The sequence below is a fragment of the Culex pipiens genome, chromosome 1 (genome assembly GCF_016801865.2).
Source record: "Culex pipiens pallens isolate TS chromosome 1, TS_CPP_V2, whole genome shotgun sequence".
Classification (NCBI taxonomy): Eukaryota; Metazoa; Arthropoda; class Insecta; order Diptera; family Culicidae; genus Culex; species Culex pipiens.
In genome coordinates, this window is record NC_068937.1 from 18,937,708 (window position 1) to 18,958,253 (window position 20,546).

Consider the following 20,546-nt stretch of genomic DNA (forward strand, 5'->3'; position numbering starts at 1 on the left):
CTAAAAATAGTTCTATAACTTGTTGGTTCGCAAAATTTGCTTTGGACTGATTCGAGAATTTTACTCTATAAGAAGCCGAGTTATTTTTTTATTGATTGCATCACTTGCTTACGTCAGGTTTTTAAAACTTTACCCTTTGAAAAAATACGCGAGATCCGAAAGTCAACCGTGTGATTACTTGTTTGATTTATATTCTACAAAGTTTGTTCACATCACTTGCTTAGGGCAGATTCTGAAACGCCCTACCCCGTTTAAAAAGAAAAACCTTTTTATCTCAAAATTTCTAGGAATGGAGCACCCGCAGTCGAGCAGTTTTTGACAGTTCGCTCCATAAGAAATACATTGTAGAAAAAAGCAAAAACTGCTCGAATGGAAATGCTCCATTCCTAAGTCTTGAACTGTATACGATCTAAAGCGTTTCAACTAAAGTGTTTCAACGCCTGTAAGTGGTGGCTACTTGCTTAGGGCAGATTCCTAATTTTTAATCGCAAAAAAATAATATTGAATAAAAATAATGTTCGCATAACTTGCCTAGGGCAAATTCCAGAACGTTTTCCTTTAGAATGTAAACAAATGTTTAACTACTGAAAGGAATTGAGATATTTCTAAATTTGTTACATTACTTGCTCAGGGCGTATTCTACAATATAACATTATTTCTAAATATCTACTTATTCAAAACATCACCACATTCTTTAGCGATTTAAAAAAAACAAATGTTCTAAGAATTCTGTAGGAATTAAAGAACGACTCAATTAAAGGTAAAGGTCGATTATAGAGCAATTCTGTTTAACAAAACTTAATTCGCATTCGCATTCGCATTCGCTTGGAGATTCTTAGCGGGTTGCAGACTGGATTTCGTCATGTATGTGTTTTCTGTTTAACAAAACTTAATTATTAAAAAGTTGTATAATTTCACAACTCAAGAATTTTATGAAAATTTTAATTTATATTTTTGATTGGAATGAAATTTTGATCTGTCCAGGCTATTCCTTTGTTAAAAGAAGCCATTTTGTATATCATTTGTTTCCATACAAGTCTTCATTCAATGTTGCAAACGATTTGGTATCTTCGACAAGTTGTAAGCACGTTATTTGAACTTAAAATATTTTTTGTTGAGAAACCGTAAAAATTGTGCGAAATCTGGTTACGAATCCTTGATATTTTTAAATTCTAGTTTTTGTAAAATATTAAAGATGTGGAAATAAAACTAATTGGATAGCAAGATGCAGAACAAAATTTAAATTCAAAAATTATTATTTTTTTGTATTTGTGTTTAGGCCTCTTTTAAATTTACAATAGTTCATTTTGCACATTAATAATACTCACGTAATAGCCTATAACAAACAAACAAATATACTAACAAACTCGCACTTTTTAACAGTTTGGCAGTTTTCCTACATATGTGTGCAAAAACGACAGGCTGGTTACATTTTGAGTTGTTTGCGAATTTGCCGCAAACAAGTTTGCGAGATTGGCAAACTGTCAAGCACGGAAAATTCCGTATTTGTCTGTTTGCCTGTCGTAGTCTAATACCTGCTTAAATATATCTTTGTAGATTGAAAAGTTTCTGGTTTAGTATTACCTCTTTTCCAATGTAGTTTGGCCTCAATTTATGTGAAATATGTGAAGCTTGTCACCCAGCTTAGCAAAAGTTACACGAAAAAAGATGTATTTTTTTTTAAATACATACTATAAAAAAAAAATTTGGCCCGATTTTTAATGTTAAAAAGCAACAACGAACGAAGTTGACTTTATAGCTGTCGGCCACCATTGCTAGTACCAACCACTAGTGTCTTCCTTTTATCTACAAGGACTTCGCCGCCCTGGGCTCCTAAGTGTATGAAAGTATGGCACGGAGCGACGGCGCCGAATACCCATATTTACACAAAGAATTTTAGAGCGCCCGCCGCGGGATTCGAACCGGCGACCTCTGGATTGTGAGTCCGGTGCGCGGTCCGATTGATCCACACGGGCGGGATCAAAAAAAGCAACAACACTGTGAAATTTCTGCTCAATAAAAATATTTCAAAAAAGTTATAATCAAGCCTGACAATTTAAAAGTATTGGACAGCAATCCATGGAAAATTTCTAGCCTTTTTTTTTTAGGTCCTATAAACAAATTGACATTGACATAATGTGTGAGATTTGTTCACATCACTTGCTCAGGGCGGATCCCAGCCCCTTTTTTCCCAGTTAGAAAACGGAATTTCTCAATTTTTCCACACATTCACAACGCCACCCGCTTTTAAATATGTAGCTTTAATATATACACAATTATAAATAAGGTAAACTTTGCCATTAGTAAAGTAATCTACACATTATGTAACATTAAACCAATACGTTTTCTGATTTTCCTCACATCTATTGTGTGTGTGTGTGTTTTTTTTGATCGCGCATCGCGCTTACTTTTTTGTGTGTGTGAGTGTAAAACCGCAACGTTCGACAAAAATGTTAAACCCCACATTCTCTGTCCCTAAAAAATACACTGTGCTACGACGACGACGACAAATAGTTAGTGGAAAGAACCGAACGTTTCAACGAGGGGATTGTCCGCAAACAACGACACAACGACGATGCCTACGGCTGGCGGAAGCGAGATTAGTAGTTTTGCTTTAGTGTGTTTGAACTAACGTCAAATGCTTTTGCTCTGCAGGACGCACAAAAACGATATTAAACTTTACAAACACGTTAAATTGGAGTTGTCCAGAGGTTGAATTAGTGTGTGGGTGTGAGAGAGGGAAATTGGTAATTCCTTTTGCGCTGGTAGTGGTGGTGGAAGAGGGAACACAACACTGAACTAACACATCAAAACTGTAAACGAAACCGTTGCTTTTAAAAATGAGCTCTATCAAATCGTGTTCTCTCTCTCGTTCTGTCAATATAACTGCACTTCCCGATTTTCTTTTGATTCTCTGTGATGCATGCGTATCCCAACAAATGCTGTCTCTTTCCTCCCTCCACACAAGCGTCTTCTTCTAACAATAGTTGGTGTTGAGTGTGCCTCTCCGTGCAAACCGATTCGAAAAAACATTGCAGCGCCGCCAATAATTGTTTCGCGTACTAGCAACTATGCACAACACATCAGTTATAATATCATTGCGCGTCTACTCTCGAAAAATCTTGATTAGCTACCCCAGGAACCGTGGTCGCGACCAGCACCACACACCCCACCTTAAAAGTCTTTCCGTCCTAGTCGAGTATCGCGGTGTATGGCAAGCTGCTGTGCTTTGGTTTGGTCTTGTTGATAAACACTTTGATACAACCGTTAAAGTCGGCACTTACCAGCACGTAGCCGCCGCAGCCCTTCTTGCGCTGCTCGACGAGCGGATCCGCCGGATGAGTGATGGAGATCTGCGGGAAAAAAAAGAAAAAAAGTCATTTTTAAATCTGAATTGTGTTTTGGTCGCATTACACGCTTATCCTAGGCCTTGCAAAACTTTCTTTGTTATTAGTTCCATATTTTTTCAAGAGTTTATGTCGTTTCTTACTCCGCTGTAGATTCAGAACATGTTTCAACGAGCTATCTTCGCGATTAACTTTACGTAGTAGGCCTGGCCGCTTTCATGTTTGTGATGTTTCAAAGCATTCATATGCAATGGCGTATCACAAAATCAGTACTAACTCGATTAGTCGAAGACGTCTTTCAAATTTCACTTCAGATAATCGAATTGCTTTTTTTTACTATTTTATTTTGGGTCATTGAGCTCTCACATAACCCCAAAATTGCGCTAAAGCGATATAGGAATTTGTAATCCAAGATGGCGCCCAATATGGCAGTGATGCAATATTGAGAAAATGCATTTGGACCCGCGGAATTTACAAGAAATAACAAACAAACAATATCGCATAACTAGCTAAGCGCGCATCCAAGTCATTCTACTACCTCGGGGTTAGGTAATTGGCAGACATTTGTTTGGCAGAATGCCATCTGCAGAATGCAAATAGCAGATAAACACATGGTGGAAAAGGTAAAAAAAAAACAAAAGAGGGCAATTGGCAGAATTTCAAATGGCTGATGAGGAAAATCTGCAGAAATTTAATAGGTAGGAAAAAAACGGCAGAAAATAGCCAAAAAATCTGAAGGCAAAAAATTTAAAGGCATTTAATTTGCTACATAAAAAAATAAATAGCAGAAAATTAAATGGCAGGAAGAAGTTATATGACAGCAAAGTCGATCAGCAGAAATTTAATAGGCAGAAAATAAAACAAAGAATTTGTAAAAAAGCCAAAAAAATTAAGGCAGATAAATAAAAAGGCAGACAAATTAAAATTCAGAAAAAAAAAACATTTCAGAAAGTTAATCAGCAGAAAAAATATACTGCATAAAATTAAATGGCAGAATAGTTCAGTCAGCAGAAATTAAATAGGCAGAAAATTGAACGGCAGAATATGTAGCATTGCCAAAAAAATCTTGAAGCAAAAATATAGAAAGGCAGACAAATTAAATTTCAGAAAAAAAAATAAATGGCACAAAATAAATAGCAGAAAATTAAATGGCAGAAAGTCGATAAATGACAGGAAAGGTCAGTCAGTAGAAATTAAATAGGAAAAAAAGTAACAGACAGAAAATTTAATTTTTTTTACTCAAATCACATTGCAGAGAAGAATAAATGGCAGAAACCTAATCAGCAGAAAATGCAATAGCAGGAAGTAGATAAATGGCAGAAAAGGTCAGTCAGCAGAAATTTATTAGGGAAAAAATTAAACCGCAGAATATGTAAAATAGCCAAATAATCTTGGAGCAAAAAAAATAAAAAAAGGGCGGACACATTGAATTGCAGTTAAAAAATAAATGGCAGAAGTTTATCAGCAGAAAAAATATATAGCAAAAAATTAAATGGCAGGAAGTAGATAAATGGCAGAAAAGGTTAGTCAGCATAAATGTAATAGATAGAAAATTTAACGGCAGAATATGAGAAAGCCAAAAAAATAAATGACAGAAACTTAATCAACAGAAAAAGTAAATAGCAGGAAGTAGATAAATGGCAGAAAAGGTCAGTCAGCAGAAATTTAATAGGCAGGAAATTTAACGGTAGAAAATGAAAAATAGCCTAAAAATCTTAAGTCAAAAAAATAAAATGGCAGACAAATTAAATTGCAGAAAAAAATTAATGGCGAAATTTATCAGCAAAACAAATAAGTAGTAGAAAATTGAATGGCAGGAAGTACATAAATGGCAGAAAAGATCAATCAGAAGAAATTTTCAATAGGCAGAAAATTAAACGGCAGAATATGTAAAATAACCAAAAATGTTAAAGCAGAAAAATAAAAAGGGAAACAAATTAAATTGCGGAATAAAATAAATGGCAAACACTTAATCAGCAAAAAAAATTAATAACAACAAATTTAATAGCAGAAAGTAGATTATTGGTAGAAAAGATCAGTCAACAGAAATTTAATAGGCAGAAAATAAAACGGCAGAATATGTAAAATAGCCAAATAATCTTAAGACAAACATATTGAATCGCAGAAAAAGTAAATGGCAGAAAATTTATCAGCACAACAAAAATTATGCCAGACAATTAAATGGCAGGAAGTAGATAAATGGCAGAAAAGGTCAATCAGCAGAAATTTAATAGGCAGAAAATAAAACGTCTTTATAAAATATCCAAACAATCAGAAAGACAGAAAAATAAAAAGGCAGACAAATTAAATCGCAGGAAAAACCAAATGGCTGAAAGTTAATCAGCAGAAAATCAAATGTCAGTTTGTCATCTGAAAAAATAACTGGCAGAATAATTAAATGGTAGAATAACTAATTGACAGAATAATTACCAAGAAGAATAACTGCATGGCAGAATTACGTCATGCGCAGAATAATTAACCAGCAGATTTTGTTCGCATTAGAAAGAACATTACACCGTCTTTGCAGACTGAATAATAATATTAAGTCTCTAGAAACAGCCGGACCCTAAGCTGACAGTTTTCGTGAGTTGCGCGTATTCACCGACAGATGGCCAGTGGGCCTCGTCGGATCCGCCCATTAATTACGCAACTCAAAATTTGCATGGGAAACTTTTTTTTCGTGACGGCTTTCGCGGCACGCTCCTTTCAACTGTTCTAGACTAATATTTGGACGAGGCGTATCTCTAAACAAGTTTTTTACAAAAATGATTCCAAACTGCTTATTTTGTCGTTTTAAACCGAAACAAGGCAAACATATTTTTTATTAAAACTATTCGCCATTTTCAAAAATTTGTCTAGATAATATCAAAGGCCGCCATCTTAGGCCCACTGGGCCCACAAAAAGAGGTACGCTCAGTTTGTATGGGAGCTGTCAACATGCTCCCGGGCTGTCTAGAAAGCATAATTCCAGATCGGCCATTTAGCGGCTATGTTTGTTTAAAAAAAAAAACATTCAAATCAGAGTGTATCAATAAAAAAAATGGCTTCTTTGTGTTGTTTGTAGATGCATTTTACATATCGTGATTATTTTTTCATTTTATTATTCTGGCAGTTTGTTTTATCTGCAGATCAACTTTCTGCAAATTTGATTTTCAGCCATTTACAATTTTGGCATGTTATTTTTCTGCTGATCATCTTTCTGCCGTTTAATTTTCTGCCATTCGTTTGACCCACTTCTGCCATTTAATTTTCTGCCTTTTAATCTTGCTACTTTTTCGGCTTTTATGCCATTTAAAATTCTGCCTTCTAACCTTTTCTGCCATTTAACATTTGGCCTTTAAATTTTTTGCCGTTTGAAATTTCTGCCATTCGGCATTCTGCCGATTGACCCAGCCCCTCCCACCTCGCACAAACCCACAATACTCACATTATCGGCCGCAATTTCGTCGTCCGGCTCGGGCTTGATGATCGCCTCCGGGTGGGGCGCAAAGATCGCGCACGTCACGGTCGCGTTGTGCGCCTTGATGCCCTCCCAAAAGTCGCTGCGATCGCGACGAACCTGTTGAAAAAGATTATTTTCATTATGATCACCGGAAGTGAATCGACCAATCTTACCGAGCTCAGCTTGGCGTAGTCGTGGTGCGTCTTCCAAATGTAGATCATCTGGTTCTCGGAGCCCGAGATGATGTACTTGCCGTCGTGCGAGAAGGACGCCTTGATCTGCGAGGACACGTTCAGGTAGCCCTTGTACTTGCAGCTCAGGTTCAGATCGCGCAGGTCGTACAGGCGGATGCGGCTGTCGTTGGACGTGACCAGGATCTTGTCCTCACCTGTGTTGGGGAAGGATAGCTTAGAATGGGTTGTTTGGCGAATAGTTGGGTAGCTTACCCGGCATCGGTTCGATCCCGCTGATCTTGCGACCGATCGCGTTTTTGCCACGCGTCGATCGCACGTGAATCTGCGTGTGGTACTTCAGCTGGTCGGTGTTGTAGAACAGGCAGCGCCCGTCGTACGAGCCGACCACGGCAAACTTGCCATTCTGGCAGAAGTTTGCCGCCGTGATCAGCTTGGTCTGGCCGTCCACTTCGTTCCACAAAGCGACCTTCTTGTCGGGGATGTTCCAGAGGCGCAGCTTGCCGTCCAAGCTGCCGCTGAGGAAGTACCGGTCGTCGCGCGGGTGGAACGCGATCGCCGTCACGAAATCGATATGTTGGAAGCAGCAGAGACACTCTTTGCGCGAAATGTGCCACAGGCGGACGGTTTTGTCCATCGAGCTGGACAGGATGAAGTAGTTCTTGGACCAGGACACGTCCAGCAGGTCCGAGGTGTGGCCGGAGTAGGTGCAGAACGAGCGCGGCATGAACGGTCCGGGGGATTTCTCGGCGGCTATGGCCAGCGCAATGGCCTCTTCCGCGGAGTGGTGCGAGACTAGCGATTCTTGGGAGGGTGTTGGGGAGCTCTTCTGGTCGGCTGCGTTGTACTTTGTGCGCATGTCCTGGAAGAAGTGGTACGCGTCTTTTAGGACCCAGATTCGAAGGACGCGATCCTGACCGGCGGTGGCCAAGAGGCGACCGCACGAGCTGAACTTCATGCACCAGACGGCACCGGTGTGCTCGCCGGACAGGTCTTGCACGTGCTGCAGCTTGGCAAACTCGTACGGGCCCTTGTTCGTGCTGGACGCTTTGATTTTGATGTTCTGCTCCGGGTTGACGACGTCCTCGATGTCCGCGACGTCCTCTTTGTGCCTCGCGTGCGAAACTTCCGACGCGATCGATTTCGCCTTGTCGACGGTCTTTTTCGCCGTAGATCGGAAGAAGCGCTTGATTTTGGCGGTTTTCTTCTTCAGTCGACCACCCTCTTCCTCGATCTCCAGCTCTTCGTCGTATCCTGGAGGAGCTTCCGAACCGGGGGGAGGTCCCACCGACTCCTCGTCCGACTCCGGGATGTGACTGGTGAGTCGCATGATGTGCAGTGACAGCGGGTTGATGCACTGCGGTAACTTCTCCTCTACCGCTGAAAGCGGGAAGTTCTCTCCCGTGTCCAAGTTCTTCACCGGAATCTGCTCCAGGATCTCCATATCGGTCAGCTGCTTCCCAGAATCCGTCCTCGTCTTGACGTAGATGTTCAACTGCTTGAACATGTCTTCATCGCCCGCCGATTTCCGTCGCTCCTTCAGGTGCATGTGCTTGGCCAACGAGGAGCTGTACCTCGTGCCGCTGCCCAAGCTGTTCGTCCCCGTCCCGGACAGGCTAGCTCTCGTCGACGCCGTATTGCCCATAATCTCCTGCCGTATCCGCTCGACGCGTTCAATCTCTTCCCGCGAAGGACCCTCGGCCTTGTTAAATGCACCATCCGTCGGCTTCACCACGTACTGGCCCTTGATCGCCTTGTAGATGTTCAACCCGTGCCCGTGGGGGTCGATCGAGCTGACCCGCGCCGGCGCCGAGTTGCTCTTCACACTGTTCGACGGGCTCGGCTTCGAGTTGACCGAGTTGGACGAATTTCCGAGCGAGTTCGAGATGCGACCCATCGAGCCGGTCACCGGCTTGCGGGTCGGTTGTTCCGAGCTGGTCGCAACGACCGGCGGAGGCGCCACTGGTTCCGGAACCTTACCTGACGCTACGGAACCGTTGATTGAACTCGCAAGCTCTCGTGTAATGGACTCCAGCGCGCTCGTCGGTTCCGTCGGAGCGGACTCCGAGCTGCGCTCGATAGCGGCGATCGGTAGCTTGACGGTCAACTCCGTCGAGGAACTGTCCGCCGGCGGAAGCCGCAACCCTTCGTTCATGTTGAACTGCTCGGACGAGCTGCTCGACAGCTTGCGGGTTTTCTTTTTCCGCCGGGGCGGCGCGATCGGGCCCGAACAGGTGAGGCTGTCGGTCGTTTTCGAGTGCGCTAGCTTGGTGCTGGCGATCACGTCCGGTTCTGGAAGGGGGTTCAAGACGTGCGATGTTTCAAATGATAAGATAAATGACTCGTGCGATTTCATGTTCTCTAACTAATGTTGATTGAATCCTTGATGTACCGCGAACCTACCTTGCAACGGAACGTTCATGTTTCTCCGGTACTCGCCATCGTTACCTCCCGTAGACGTCGTCATCGACGACGGCCCGTTTCCAGCTTCCCCACCGGAATCATACCTCGTCGATGTGGTTGCTGCCGCCACACTTTCCAAACCTGCCTGCGGCACGTTACCACTGCTGGACGCCACCGAGGAGTTCCCGCTGAGCTGGGTTTCCCGCGAGGACGAAGCGGGTACCGCCACGAGCGACTGCGGCGCCGAAGAGGTCGATCCCGCGAGGTACAGCGAGTCTTTGCCAACGCTCAACGCTACAAGTAACCAGACATTAGACCTCTCGCTGCAAGTTCGAATCCCGCGAGCTTACCTCCGGCATCAACGCTCACGCTCCCCGCCAGGATCCGGCCAACTCGCCCCAGCGAAGTCATGCTCTGGATGCTGAGCGCATCGCCCTCGATCACTCGGAAGGGGTGCGTCGTTCGCGACGTGGACGACGTGTACACGCCTTCGACAGAACTGTTCTGCAAGGGGTTGAAAGAACAACCACCAAACCGAAAAGTGGATTAGTATAATGGCAAAACCGCATTCGGACGGAAGAAAGAAGTGGGGAAAATCGTCAACCGTGAAATACACGGCGAACTAAAAGTAGGAAAGTCGCGGGGGTCGGCAGGAAACACGCATAAATTAAAGCAGTGTGCAGCGCGCGCTTTCAAATGTACAACAGCCGTACTGCACGTGAGCGTAAATACAGCGGTGTAGAAAGAGTGTGGTGGTAGGTATACAGAACAAAACAAACGCGGTCATGCTTTGGTGGGCTTTGGACTCATTTTTTTCTTCTTCCAGCATTGGGGCAGGTTTTGTCTCTGCCGGAGGTGACACCTGCACTGCAATGTCACTCTCTCTTTTTTTTCGCTTTGCTGTGTGCCATGTGCCGGAACGGAGCGTCATTAGTGCAGACAGGTAATTTAGGCGATGCTCCATTTTTTGCGCTAGACACGTGGCAGTTTGTACAGCTACATGAGAGCTATCCCATTTGGCATGAGGAATGATTTTAGCAAGCTTTCTTTCCGAACGTAACTTTACGGTTTTGATCGATTTGAAGCGAGTTTAGTTCCTATCTTTTTCTTTTTGTATGATTTGAATCCAGAATCATCTGGTGAGGTAACCAACCAACCTTCATTCTTTCTTATTTAAAGAGCTGGCCAGCTTACCAATCTTTGACGGCTATTCTGTAGAGTCCGTTTAACTCGATCGAATATTGGTTGTGTCTGGACCATTGTTGACAACAATTCCGTCCCGTGATCTCTTTGAGGCAAGGACGTGCGTTCAGTTCTATGTACAGAATTGGAATGACACTTTATTTCGTTTTTCACGTAACTACCGTTTCTAAATTGATCAATGATTGCTATGCTCTACAGATCCAGCTAGATTGTGATCCGCGGTGGATGTTCTGGAGTCCGTATAACTCGATCGGTTTGGTTTTTGCATGTTGATGAGGTTTGGTATCTAGGCTGTTTCCATCCCGTAACCTCTTGGAGGCAAGGACGTCGTTTCAGTTCGTTGTACAGAATTGGAATGACACTTTATTTCGTTTTTCACGTAACTACCGTTTCCAAATTGATCAAGGATTGCTTTGCTCTACAGATTCAGCTTGATGTTGATCCGAGGTGGATGTTCCAGAGTCCGTTTAACTCGATCGAATGTTGGTTGAGGTTTGCCTTCGATCGGTTTGGCTTTTTGCATGTTAATAAGGTTTGATATCTAAACTGCTTCCATTCCGTAACTTCTTGGAGGCAAGGACGTCGCTTCAGTTCGTTTTAAAGAATAGGAATGACACTTTATTTCGTTTTTCGAGTAACTTCCGTTTCTTCCTTGATCAAGGATTGCTATGCTCTACAGATCCAGCAAGATTGTGATCCGCGGGGGATGTTTCGTTTAACGCGATCGAATATTGGTTGAGGTTTGCCTTCGATCGGTTTGGCTTTTTGCATGTTAATAAGGTTTGATATCTAAACTGCTTCCATTCCGTAACTTCTTGGAGGCAAGGACGTCGCTTCAGTTCGTTGTACAGAATTGGAATGACACTTTATTTCGTTTTTCGAGTAACTTCCGTTTCTTCATTGATCAAGGATTGCTATGTTCTACAAATCCAGCTGGATTGTGATCCGCGAGGGATGTTTCGTTTATCGCGATCGAATATTGGTTTCGGTTTGCCTTCGATCGGTTTGGCTTTTTGCATGTTGATGAGGTTTGATATCTAGGCTGCTTCCGTCCCGTAACCTCTTGTAGGCAAGGACGTCGCTTCAGTTCGTTGTACAGAATTGGAATGACACTTTATTTCGTTTTTCGAGTAACTTCCGTTTCTTCATTGATCAAGGATTGCTATGCTCTACAGATCCAGCTGGATTGTGATCCGCGAGGGATGTTTCGTTTATCGCGATCGAATATTGGTTTCGGTTTGCCTTCGATCGGTTTGGCTTTTTGTATTTTGATGAGGTTTGATATCTAGGCCTGCTTCCATTCCGTAACCTCTTGGAGGCAAGGACGTCGATTCATTTCTATGTTCAGAATTGGAATGACACTTTATTTCGTTTTTCACGTAACTACCGTTTCCACATTGATCAAGGATTGCTATGCTCTACAGATCCAGCTTGATGTTGATCCGCGGTGGACAGCTTTATCTGCTCTTCATGAGTCAATCCCGCTCATAGATCGATAAACTCCAGGATGATCGTTTTGGTGCCACTAATCCAAGTCTTTCTGCTTTCGTCTGAAAAGAGCTCGCATCATCAATCTTTATGCCAAATGGGAGTAGATCACAAACAAAGTAATACCGATAGGGTTATAAGGGATAGTCAGAAGAAAAGATATCACTAAATAGAGGAAAAAAGAAGAAGATAGTTTGAGAGGGCACCGTTTCCACCACCTAAAAACCCCCAGAGTGACGGACAAAAGGAAAGTAGCCAGTAGAGGTTGCGCTGGTGTTTGCATCGAGAACGGTTATCATCATCATCATCATCATACGGTACCTGTGAGTCAGGTGTTAGTGTATTGCCAGGATTCTCGTCTTCGTCATTTTGCATGCACTGACGCAGGTCACGAAATCGCTGTCTACCTCGATACTACAAGTAAAAGAAGGTGATTTTTTGTTGTTGGGTAAAAACAAAAATGGAAAAAAGGTGAACGGAAAATCGAAACTACAGACTAGGGGGTGATAGGGGAAAAGCATCTACCTCTTAGAAATTGTAGATAGGTAGATACTGTTCCTCTACACTGAATAAAGAGACTATCAGTTGAAGAATCTATTCTATCTGTCTATCTATCTATTGTTGACAAAGTAACTCTTAAGAATGATATTAAACAAACTTATCAAAACAAACTTGAAAACAAGTAAGAAGTAACTCGTTCAACTGAGCATTTCTCGATATCGACAAAGGAATCTCTAATATCTCTCTAGAATTTTACTGTTCAAACCATGCTCTATTTATTAAAACAAAACAACAAACCAGTTGCTGCTGCTGCTTGGCAAAAATAACAAAACAAAAAAAAAACATGAAAGCATAAAACAACAAATCATAGTAAAGAGAGGGACAGAAGCCAGGAAAATAATTATTTTCAAATACGACAACATCGACACACGAATCCCTTATCAACACAACCAGCCTTACCGTTTGCGGTTCAACAAACTTGTTCTCGTCCCGGCCATGGTGCAGGACTTGCTGGGGCTGGAGCTGTTGCACCGGTACCGTCGTTGGCCGCGGTAGACCCTGGCTGGACGGCACCGCTGGCGGTGCCGGAGGAGCGTCCGGAAAGCGAAACTCCGGTTCCGATGGCTGCTGCGGCTGATCGGTGTGCGTTTTTGGGGAACGTTTCCTGCAACAACAACAAAAAATGAAATTAGACGAAATAGAAAATCGTTATCTTCAAGGCAGCGCGCCGCGAGTGCGAGTTTAGAGCAATTTAGCTGAATTTTCAACGACCTTTGGCGTTATCAACAAAACAATACAAAAGGTATGACGTGCTGGCTGCCTGCAGTATATATTGTACAAGAAAACGATTTCAAGTGTGCGATAGCTGGCACGCGAACTTGTCATCGCGCGGCTGTTGTTTTAGGTTTTTTTTTTGGGTGACGATGTTGAAATTTTTTTGATAGTTCGTTGCTTCCATGATTGGGTTTGGTTGATAACTTTCTACTGGCCTTTTTAAACGGTTGAAAGTTGGCTATTGTTTTAGGTTTTTTTCTGTTTCTCTGATTTGAATGCATATCATCGCTTTTGTGTTTTCTTTCAATTATTTTTAATTTAAGCCACGAAATCATTTTAAATGAATTTTATGTTGAACAAAACTTAGTTTCTTGTTTCACTTATATTGATTTTTAATAGAGTCAAGTTATTATTTTACAATTTGATTCTTATTTCTGTACTATGTAATATGATCATTTGCGTATATTGTGGTTTTCCAGTGGCTTTTCTATTTTCTGCATTTTTATTTTTTTGAATGTCTGTACAGAGCTTCAAATAATCGAATCATGATTTTTTTTCGTATTTTTATTTTATTTTCCTACTTTTTAAATCAAATTTAAGTTTTGTGACCTAATTTTAGTCCAATTTTTCCCATTTAAATTCGAATAGTAGTTTATGCAACAAGTTGCAAAAAGAAGATTTTTTGCAACTCCGAAAAACCCCCATATGAATGAAATTGTAAGTCAAATGTCCATTACAGTACTTGTTCGGTAACTGAGCTGAGAACGTGACCGAATGCTGCTCGCTAACTGGGTTGAATGAAAAATTACGAGGGGACCATCGATGCATAATATTTTTCTGGTGTAATATAAAAATAAAAGTTACTCAATTTTGTTACAATGCTTACTTTTGATATTCCTATAATTGTGACTTGAAATTAATAAAAGTCTTGACAAACTTGTTTTTATTTTCTGAACATGATTTTTGCATCCATTAACCCATCGATCATTACGGTTTGTTTTGGTTTTTTGACGTTTGTCTGCGGCCCAGTTATCGAGCGCCCAGTTAAAAAGCAGCTCAGTTACCGAACAACTACTGTATAAAAACTAAAAAAATCCCAAAATACCGTATTTTCTCGAAAATACTCAATTTTTTTAATTCGCAAAATTGGGCAATTTTGCATGCATTTTCACAGTTTTCACTAAAATTTTCACAAAATACCGTATTTTCTCAAAAATACTCCAACTTCTATAATTCGCAATATTGGTATCAAACGATTCGAAATTTTTTATGCATTTTCATTGTTTTAGAGATTTTTGAATGAATTACTAAAATTTTCGCAAAATACCGTTTTTAAGTTCCACAATTTTCATAATTTTCGGTATATTTTGGAAATTTAAGTATTTTATTCAAAAAAAAACTCTAAAACAGTAAAAATGCATGCGAAATTTCGAATAGTTTGATTCCCATATTGCGAATTATAAAAATTTGAGTATTTTCAGTATTTTGTGAAAATTTTAGTATTTCATAAAAAAAAACTCTAAAACAGTTGAAAATGCATGCACAACATCGAATCATTTGATACCCAGATTGCGCATTATAAAAATCTGAGTATTTTCAAGAAAATACGATATATCAGAGTGGCCACTCAAGTCGGGAAATCGGGAAAATCGGGAAAAAGTCGGGAATTCGTCAAAATCCGCCAAATATCGGGAAAAAGTCAGGAATTTATGATTTTATGCCAAAAAGTCGGAAATTCTGAGCTTTTTTAACTCTTGAATAAATTTTGTAATATTTTGTACAATTTTCAAATTGAATTCACTCATTTCTGCTTTAGTAACATACTTTAAATTTAAGGTTATTTTCACTATTTCAATATATTTCAGTATGGAAAAGCTGTTTAAGACCTTTTAAATCTTTATGAATATTGAAGTCTTTGACACAGATTTTCATAATATATTTTTATGAATCAAATGATCGCTCTTAATTTTTGTTCACAAAACAAGAGGTAAATTTGATGAAAAACTAATATAATTTTTGGGTAAATATTTGTAATTGTTTAACTAAATTCATTAAGTAATTTAAAATGTTTTTTTTTCCAAATGTTGCCCTTGATCTTTTTTTTGTGAGTAAATTACCTACCATAGATAAAGCTTGATTTCCAGTTTGCGGAAAATTTAAATATCGAATAAAATCCAAAATCGAAAACGATTTTTACGTTTTGAAAACATAAAGAAAATATTGAAATTGCAAAAAAAATAATCCAAGAAATTTTGAGTTCTTGCATAATTATTTAAAAAAATTGTCTCTTCAAACAGTCGCTTAAAATAAGTGGGAAAACATAAAATCATATCAAACTGAATTTTCATTGAAAAAAAAACAGTTAAATACTGACCACTAGAAAAATTAACATTGATTAAAACATTCAATGTCAAAAATTACATAATTAAAAAGGGACTTGGCAAAAACATTTTCTTTTATGAATTCCTTGACATTTTTCTAAATCCTTTGAATGAATAATAACAGCAATTATGTTTTAATCATTCTTTGATTTAAAATGATGATGAAGTTAAAAAAAAATATCAAAAACTATACGTTTGCCAATTTAAAAAATACCATGGAAGTTATAAGTATTGTTGAACCTTCTATTATTTTTTCAAAGACTAATTGTTTGTGTTTCTACTCTGAATCATAATAACGAAATTATATTTTTGAATTTTGTTGTTTAGTTTCTGTATTTTCAAAAAATGCCTATATTTGGATTTTTTTAAAAATCATTGAGATTTTTTTTCGGTGGTTAATATTGACTTTTCTTATAGAAAGTTTTTTGTTTGAAATCATTCTTTAGATAAGAAATGCCTATTATTTGAGCATTCTGGAAAAGTCTGGAAAAAGTCGGGAATTTGAAAATGGAATTTGAGTGGTCACCCTGGATATTTTGTGAACATTTGAATAATTCATTCAAAAAACTCTAAAACAGTGAAAATGCAGGTAAAATTTCACTTCGGTTGATATTGCAAATTATGAAAATTGGAGTACCTTTAAAAAAATACGGTATTTTGTGATTTGTTTTGTATTCATGCTTTGAAACTTACTAAATTATCAAAAAAATACATTCTAAGCAAATGCATTGAAAATTTAACATGATGTTGATAGACTAAGCCAATTTAAGAAAGATTTTGAAAATGAGTTATCATCCGTTATCGGCGATAAGATTATCGCCGATAGAATTATCGGAATAACCATAACGATATATCGTTATCGTTAGACGATAATATTATCGACGATGATGCTATCGATTAACAACCTTGATAATAACAAATGAAAATGTTAAACTAAATACATATACCAAATGCATTTTCAAAATATTTTGACACTCAGGTAAAATTAAAAAGCATTGTAATTTGATGTAAAAACTTAAAAAAAACATTTTGCTCTCGGGAGAAAACTAGAAGTTTAAAATCTAAATCTAGCGGCCAGATAACTTCTTGACCCCTTTTCTTTTGAGCACGATAAAGGCGCTTATTACGGAAAAGTTGACTAAAACATATTTGTTTTACGTTTTAGAACCCCGATTTTTTTTTTCAAATTAACTCGAGATGTTTTAAATCTACGATGCATTTTTTTAAAACTTTTTTGAGGTTCGTTAATATTGATTGAAATCTGCACTACTGAAACATCACAAAGTATTTTGCTGAATTTCAGTTCAAAAATTTGCTGAATTTTCAGTAAAATTTAATTTAATGATACGAGAGATGTATCGTTTTTTGGCCCACACTTTTTTCTTTTATATTGAGAAAAGCAATTTCAATTTTTGTCTGCATTTTTGAAAACGCGTTTTATCTGGACAATTTTTCAAAATGTTATGGTATTTTAAGCTAATTGGTATGTATTAATAAAATGTTCAATATCTGTTAAAGTAATGAACAAAAAAAGTAAAAATAATGTTCTGAGAGAAATTTTAAACATCCATTTTAATATTACCCATGTTAGGTGTCATCCATAAAGTATGTCGCGCTCTATGGGGGGAGGGGGGGTCTGAGCAAGTGTGACATTGCGTGTTATAAATATAAAAAAAAGCGTGACAAAGAGGGGGAGGGGGGGGGGTAAATTCTGGCTGATTTTAGCGTGACGTACTTTATGGAAGAAGCCTTAATGATTTCGTTTTTTTGCAAGCAAAACGTATTTCAATTGCATTTTGCAGTGTAATTTAAAATTTAATTAAATATTTGTGACGATAGCCCGTCACATTACACTTTTGATCAGGTTAAGCAGGTGAAGTGAATGTTTCTAATACTTTTGTATTGCAGAGAAATCCTCTAAACATAACTTTTTTTTTTCAAAACAAAGTGAAATTCTTTGTTTTGGTCCGCGCACAAGAGAGTTCCGTGCTGGAATGCAAAGCAGCAGCAGCCACAAAACTCTTCTTTCTTCGACAGCTCGGAATGTTGAAAGAGCCCTGGCCAAAAGAAGGGTTTGTTGATTCACATCGATTTATGTAATTTCTCGCGACGCTGGGCGGCTTGCTAGGTGCAAGGCCACACCTCGTCACAGATTCGTCATCCCGCGTCCAGAGGGTGGTGACATAGTCGGACGCACAAATCACCTATTCCCAACGTCATCGTTGTTTCGAAAAGGTGAAAATCCCACTCTGCGCTGACTGACTGACTTTCGATTGCTGACTTGTAAATTGATTTCGCAGCTGGCGATTTTTTGCTTTGCTCTTGATTTGAGATTTTCAAGTTTTTCATTACTCACTTGCTGCCACTGCCGCCGAGGCTGGGTGCGATATTGTCATCGATTTCTTCCGCGTCGAAAAACTCGTCCGAACTTTCGCTGGCGCTGGCCATATTTCCGTTTCCCGGGGGTGTTGCCTAGTTCGCCTTAAAACCTAATCACATCGTACGGGGGTGGACCCGCGGGGATCGGCCACAAAGTCGCGAATAATCCTCCGTAAAAAAATCGTTCCGCGGACTGACGACGACGAGCGAGAAAATTTGAGTCACTGCTGACAGTTGCGCGACGTTGACAGCGGGCAGTGCTCGCGGCAGGGGTGGGCAGAAACTGCTCGAATTTGAGATTGTTTGAGGAACATCACATTTTGATTTTATCAAAAAATGCACGATTTGTTTCATTATTTGCACAAAAAGTTCTCTAATTTGGCTGAAATTTCGTATAAAATAAACCTTCTTTCATCGTCTAACATTTCGACTCAAAAAAGTCCAAAATCGTGCGACTATCGCAACCATCCCTAGCGAATCGCGATTAAACTGCTCGAATCTGCCTCTGAGATGCTTTGTTTTGATTGTCACTTGAACAGCTGCAGCTGCAACAAAAATATGGTGAGTTTTTTTTGTGTGTTTCAACAATATTTGGATTGTTTGTGTGACAGTTGTTGGACAACAATGGACCTTAGGTATTTCCGCATCATGAAATTATAAAGTATCTCAAAATCCTCAATTCTGTATTAGATGTTTTGGTAAAAATGTTAGCTTCCTTTCGAATATGTTTACATAGATGCCAACCAAGGTACATTGATTAGAGAAGGTAAAGTGGATCTTCGAGCTGTAAAAAAAGTTACTTCGTTCGAAAGAAGTATTTCGAGGACATTTTCAGTAAAATGAAAATTTAACCAGTTTTCGGGCAAATTTTTACAAATTTTGTCAAAAACTATTTTTCAATTCTCACTCAGTGTCATATTTTCATATAAATTGACTGGCTTTGCTACCTTTTATTTGACAGCTAACCCACAGAAAAAAGATTATTTTGTTATAATTGGTAAAGAAAATTGTGAGTAAGATACCCTGTCTTACTTTCTTAATTCTACTTCTAGAGCAGTTTGATAAATCTTTTTGTCACGCTTTAATTAAGCCTTTTGTCAAATTATTAGATACTTAAATTCTTTGATTGAATAAATCTGTATTTTTTTAATAAAACATATTTTTACTTGTTAACCATTTAAAAACATGCAGGACTCATTCTGGGAGAACCTGGAGCACGTCATCTCGTACAAAATTCCGGCCCACATCAAGCACGCCCTGGAGCTGTCCGGTTACATCAATCCGGCTCTGGCAAATCTCACCGAAGCGGACATTCCCAACATCGAGGCCGATGTGCGGGCGGTACCGGAAATAACCAACCTTCCGAGCGATGATCCCTCGCTGGCCAAGTACTGGGGACCCCATTTCGGCGCAAATCCATCCACTTTTCGATTCCTGACCGGCGAGCGAAAGCTGCTGCTGTTGATCGGACAAACCGTGCGGGATAACGGATTTGCGTGTGTGGTCAATTACAAGGTGGACCGGCCAGGATCGCCGGAGGAGCCACCGGCGAAGATGATGCGTGTTGTTCAGGGATCTATTGCGGACAGGGAGCTGCTGAAGGCGCGAATCTTGGAGTATTTTATGAACAGGTCATTCAAAGGATACATTTTGAATTAAAAAAAATATGATTAAAGTATTTGATAATTTTGCAGATGTGACAACTTCAACGAAGACGAGGAGCTCCAAAAGCTGCACAAGGTGGGCATATTTTTCGAACCATCACCAACGGGGCCGAAGGGGACGATTCAGTGCCCGATCTGCCATTCGAAGTACACCATCCATAAAGAGCGCAGTGGCAGTTGGAAAATCACGAACTTTTTGCAGCACATGAAGTGTGTGCATAAGGTCAAGATGAATCAATCGCACACCAAAAATGCTGGATCTGATAACGATAGTTGTGAGGCGAATACCAGGGAGAATCTAGAAACCATGATTATGAAAGTGGAAATGTTGGACGATATACTTTAGAGTGTTATCTGTAAGCTTGCCAATAAGTGACGAATATAGAATGATTAAAAAAAGGTTTTTCTTCCACTCGAAATAAGGGCGTTGACCATATTTTTCAAAGTGTATGTCGTCCCAACCTTCAACCTGAGGAAAAATATTATTTTTTCAACAAACTTCAAGCTGTCAATCTATTTCTATATTATTAAGATATAAACTATTTCTCGCAAAACTTTTTTAATGTCAGAGTTTAGATTTGTTTAAACTATAATGATTGAAAAAACAACTCTATAGAGTATACTTTTTTTATTATTATTATTATTATTACTTTATTGAATTCAATCAAATCTTTACATTCGGCTTACACTACCCTAATGAACTTTTGTTCTTTTAAAGGGGAGTGAGATACTTATATATAGTATACTACCGTATAACGCATTTTACAACACTT

At 39.4% G+C, this 20,546-nt stretch overlaps 2 protein-coding genes across 3 annotated transcripts; one reads left to right on the forward strand and one right to left on the reverse strand.

The window, feature by feature from the left end:
• Window positions 1-2,606: 2,606 nt before the first annotated feature.
• On the reverse strand, window positions 2,607-18,313 carry LOC120415608 (WD repeat-containing protein 44). 2 transcript variants are annotated; one of them, XM_039577202.2, is made up of 9 exons: window positions 18,087-18,312; window positions 13,035-13,239; window positions 12,396-12,488; window positions 9,734-9,887; window positions 9,384-9,677; window positions 7,236-9,272; window positions 6,963-7,177; window positions 6,775-6,906; window positions 2,607-3,353 (listed from the first exon to the last, which is right to left on the reverse strand). In XM_039577202.2, exons 1-9 carry the CDS (start codon window positions 18,176-18,178, stop codon window positions 3,192-3,194), a joined length of 3,384 nt encoding a protein of 1,127 aa, XP_039433136.1. In that variant the 5' UTR covers window positions 18,179-18,312; the 3' UTR covers window positions 2,607-3,191. The 2 variants fall into 2 exon arrangements, with proteins under 2 accessions (XP_039433136.1, XP_039433137.1); XM_039577203.2 differs by lacking the exon at window positions 12,396-12,488 and having other exon boundaries at window positions 18,087-18,313.
• A 193-nt stretch (window positions 18,314-18,506) lies between these two features.
• LOC120415609 (uncharacterized) lies at window positions 18,507-20,258 on the forward strand. Its single transcript, XM_039577204.2, has 3 exons — window positions 18,507-18,670; window positions 19,301-19,740; window positions 19,804-20,258. Exons 1-3 carry the CDS (start codon window positions 18,620-18,622, stop codon window positions 20,117-20,119), a joined length of 807 nt encoding a protein of 268 aa, XP_039433138.1. The 5' UTR covers window positions 18,507-18,619; the 3' UTR covers window positions 20,120-20,258.
• The last annotated feature ends 288 nt before the right edge of the window (window positions 20,259-20,546 follow it).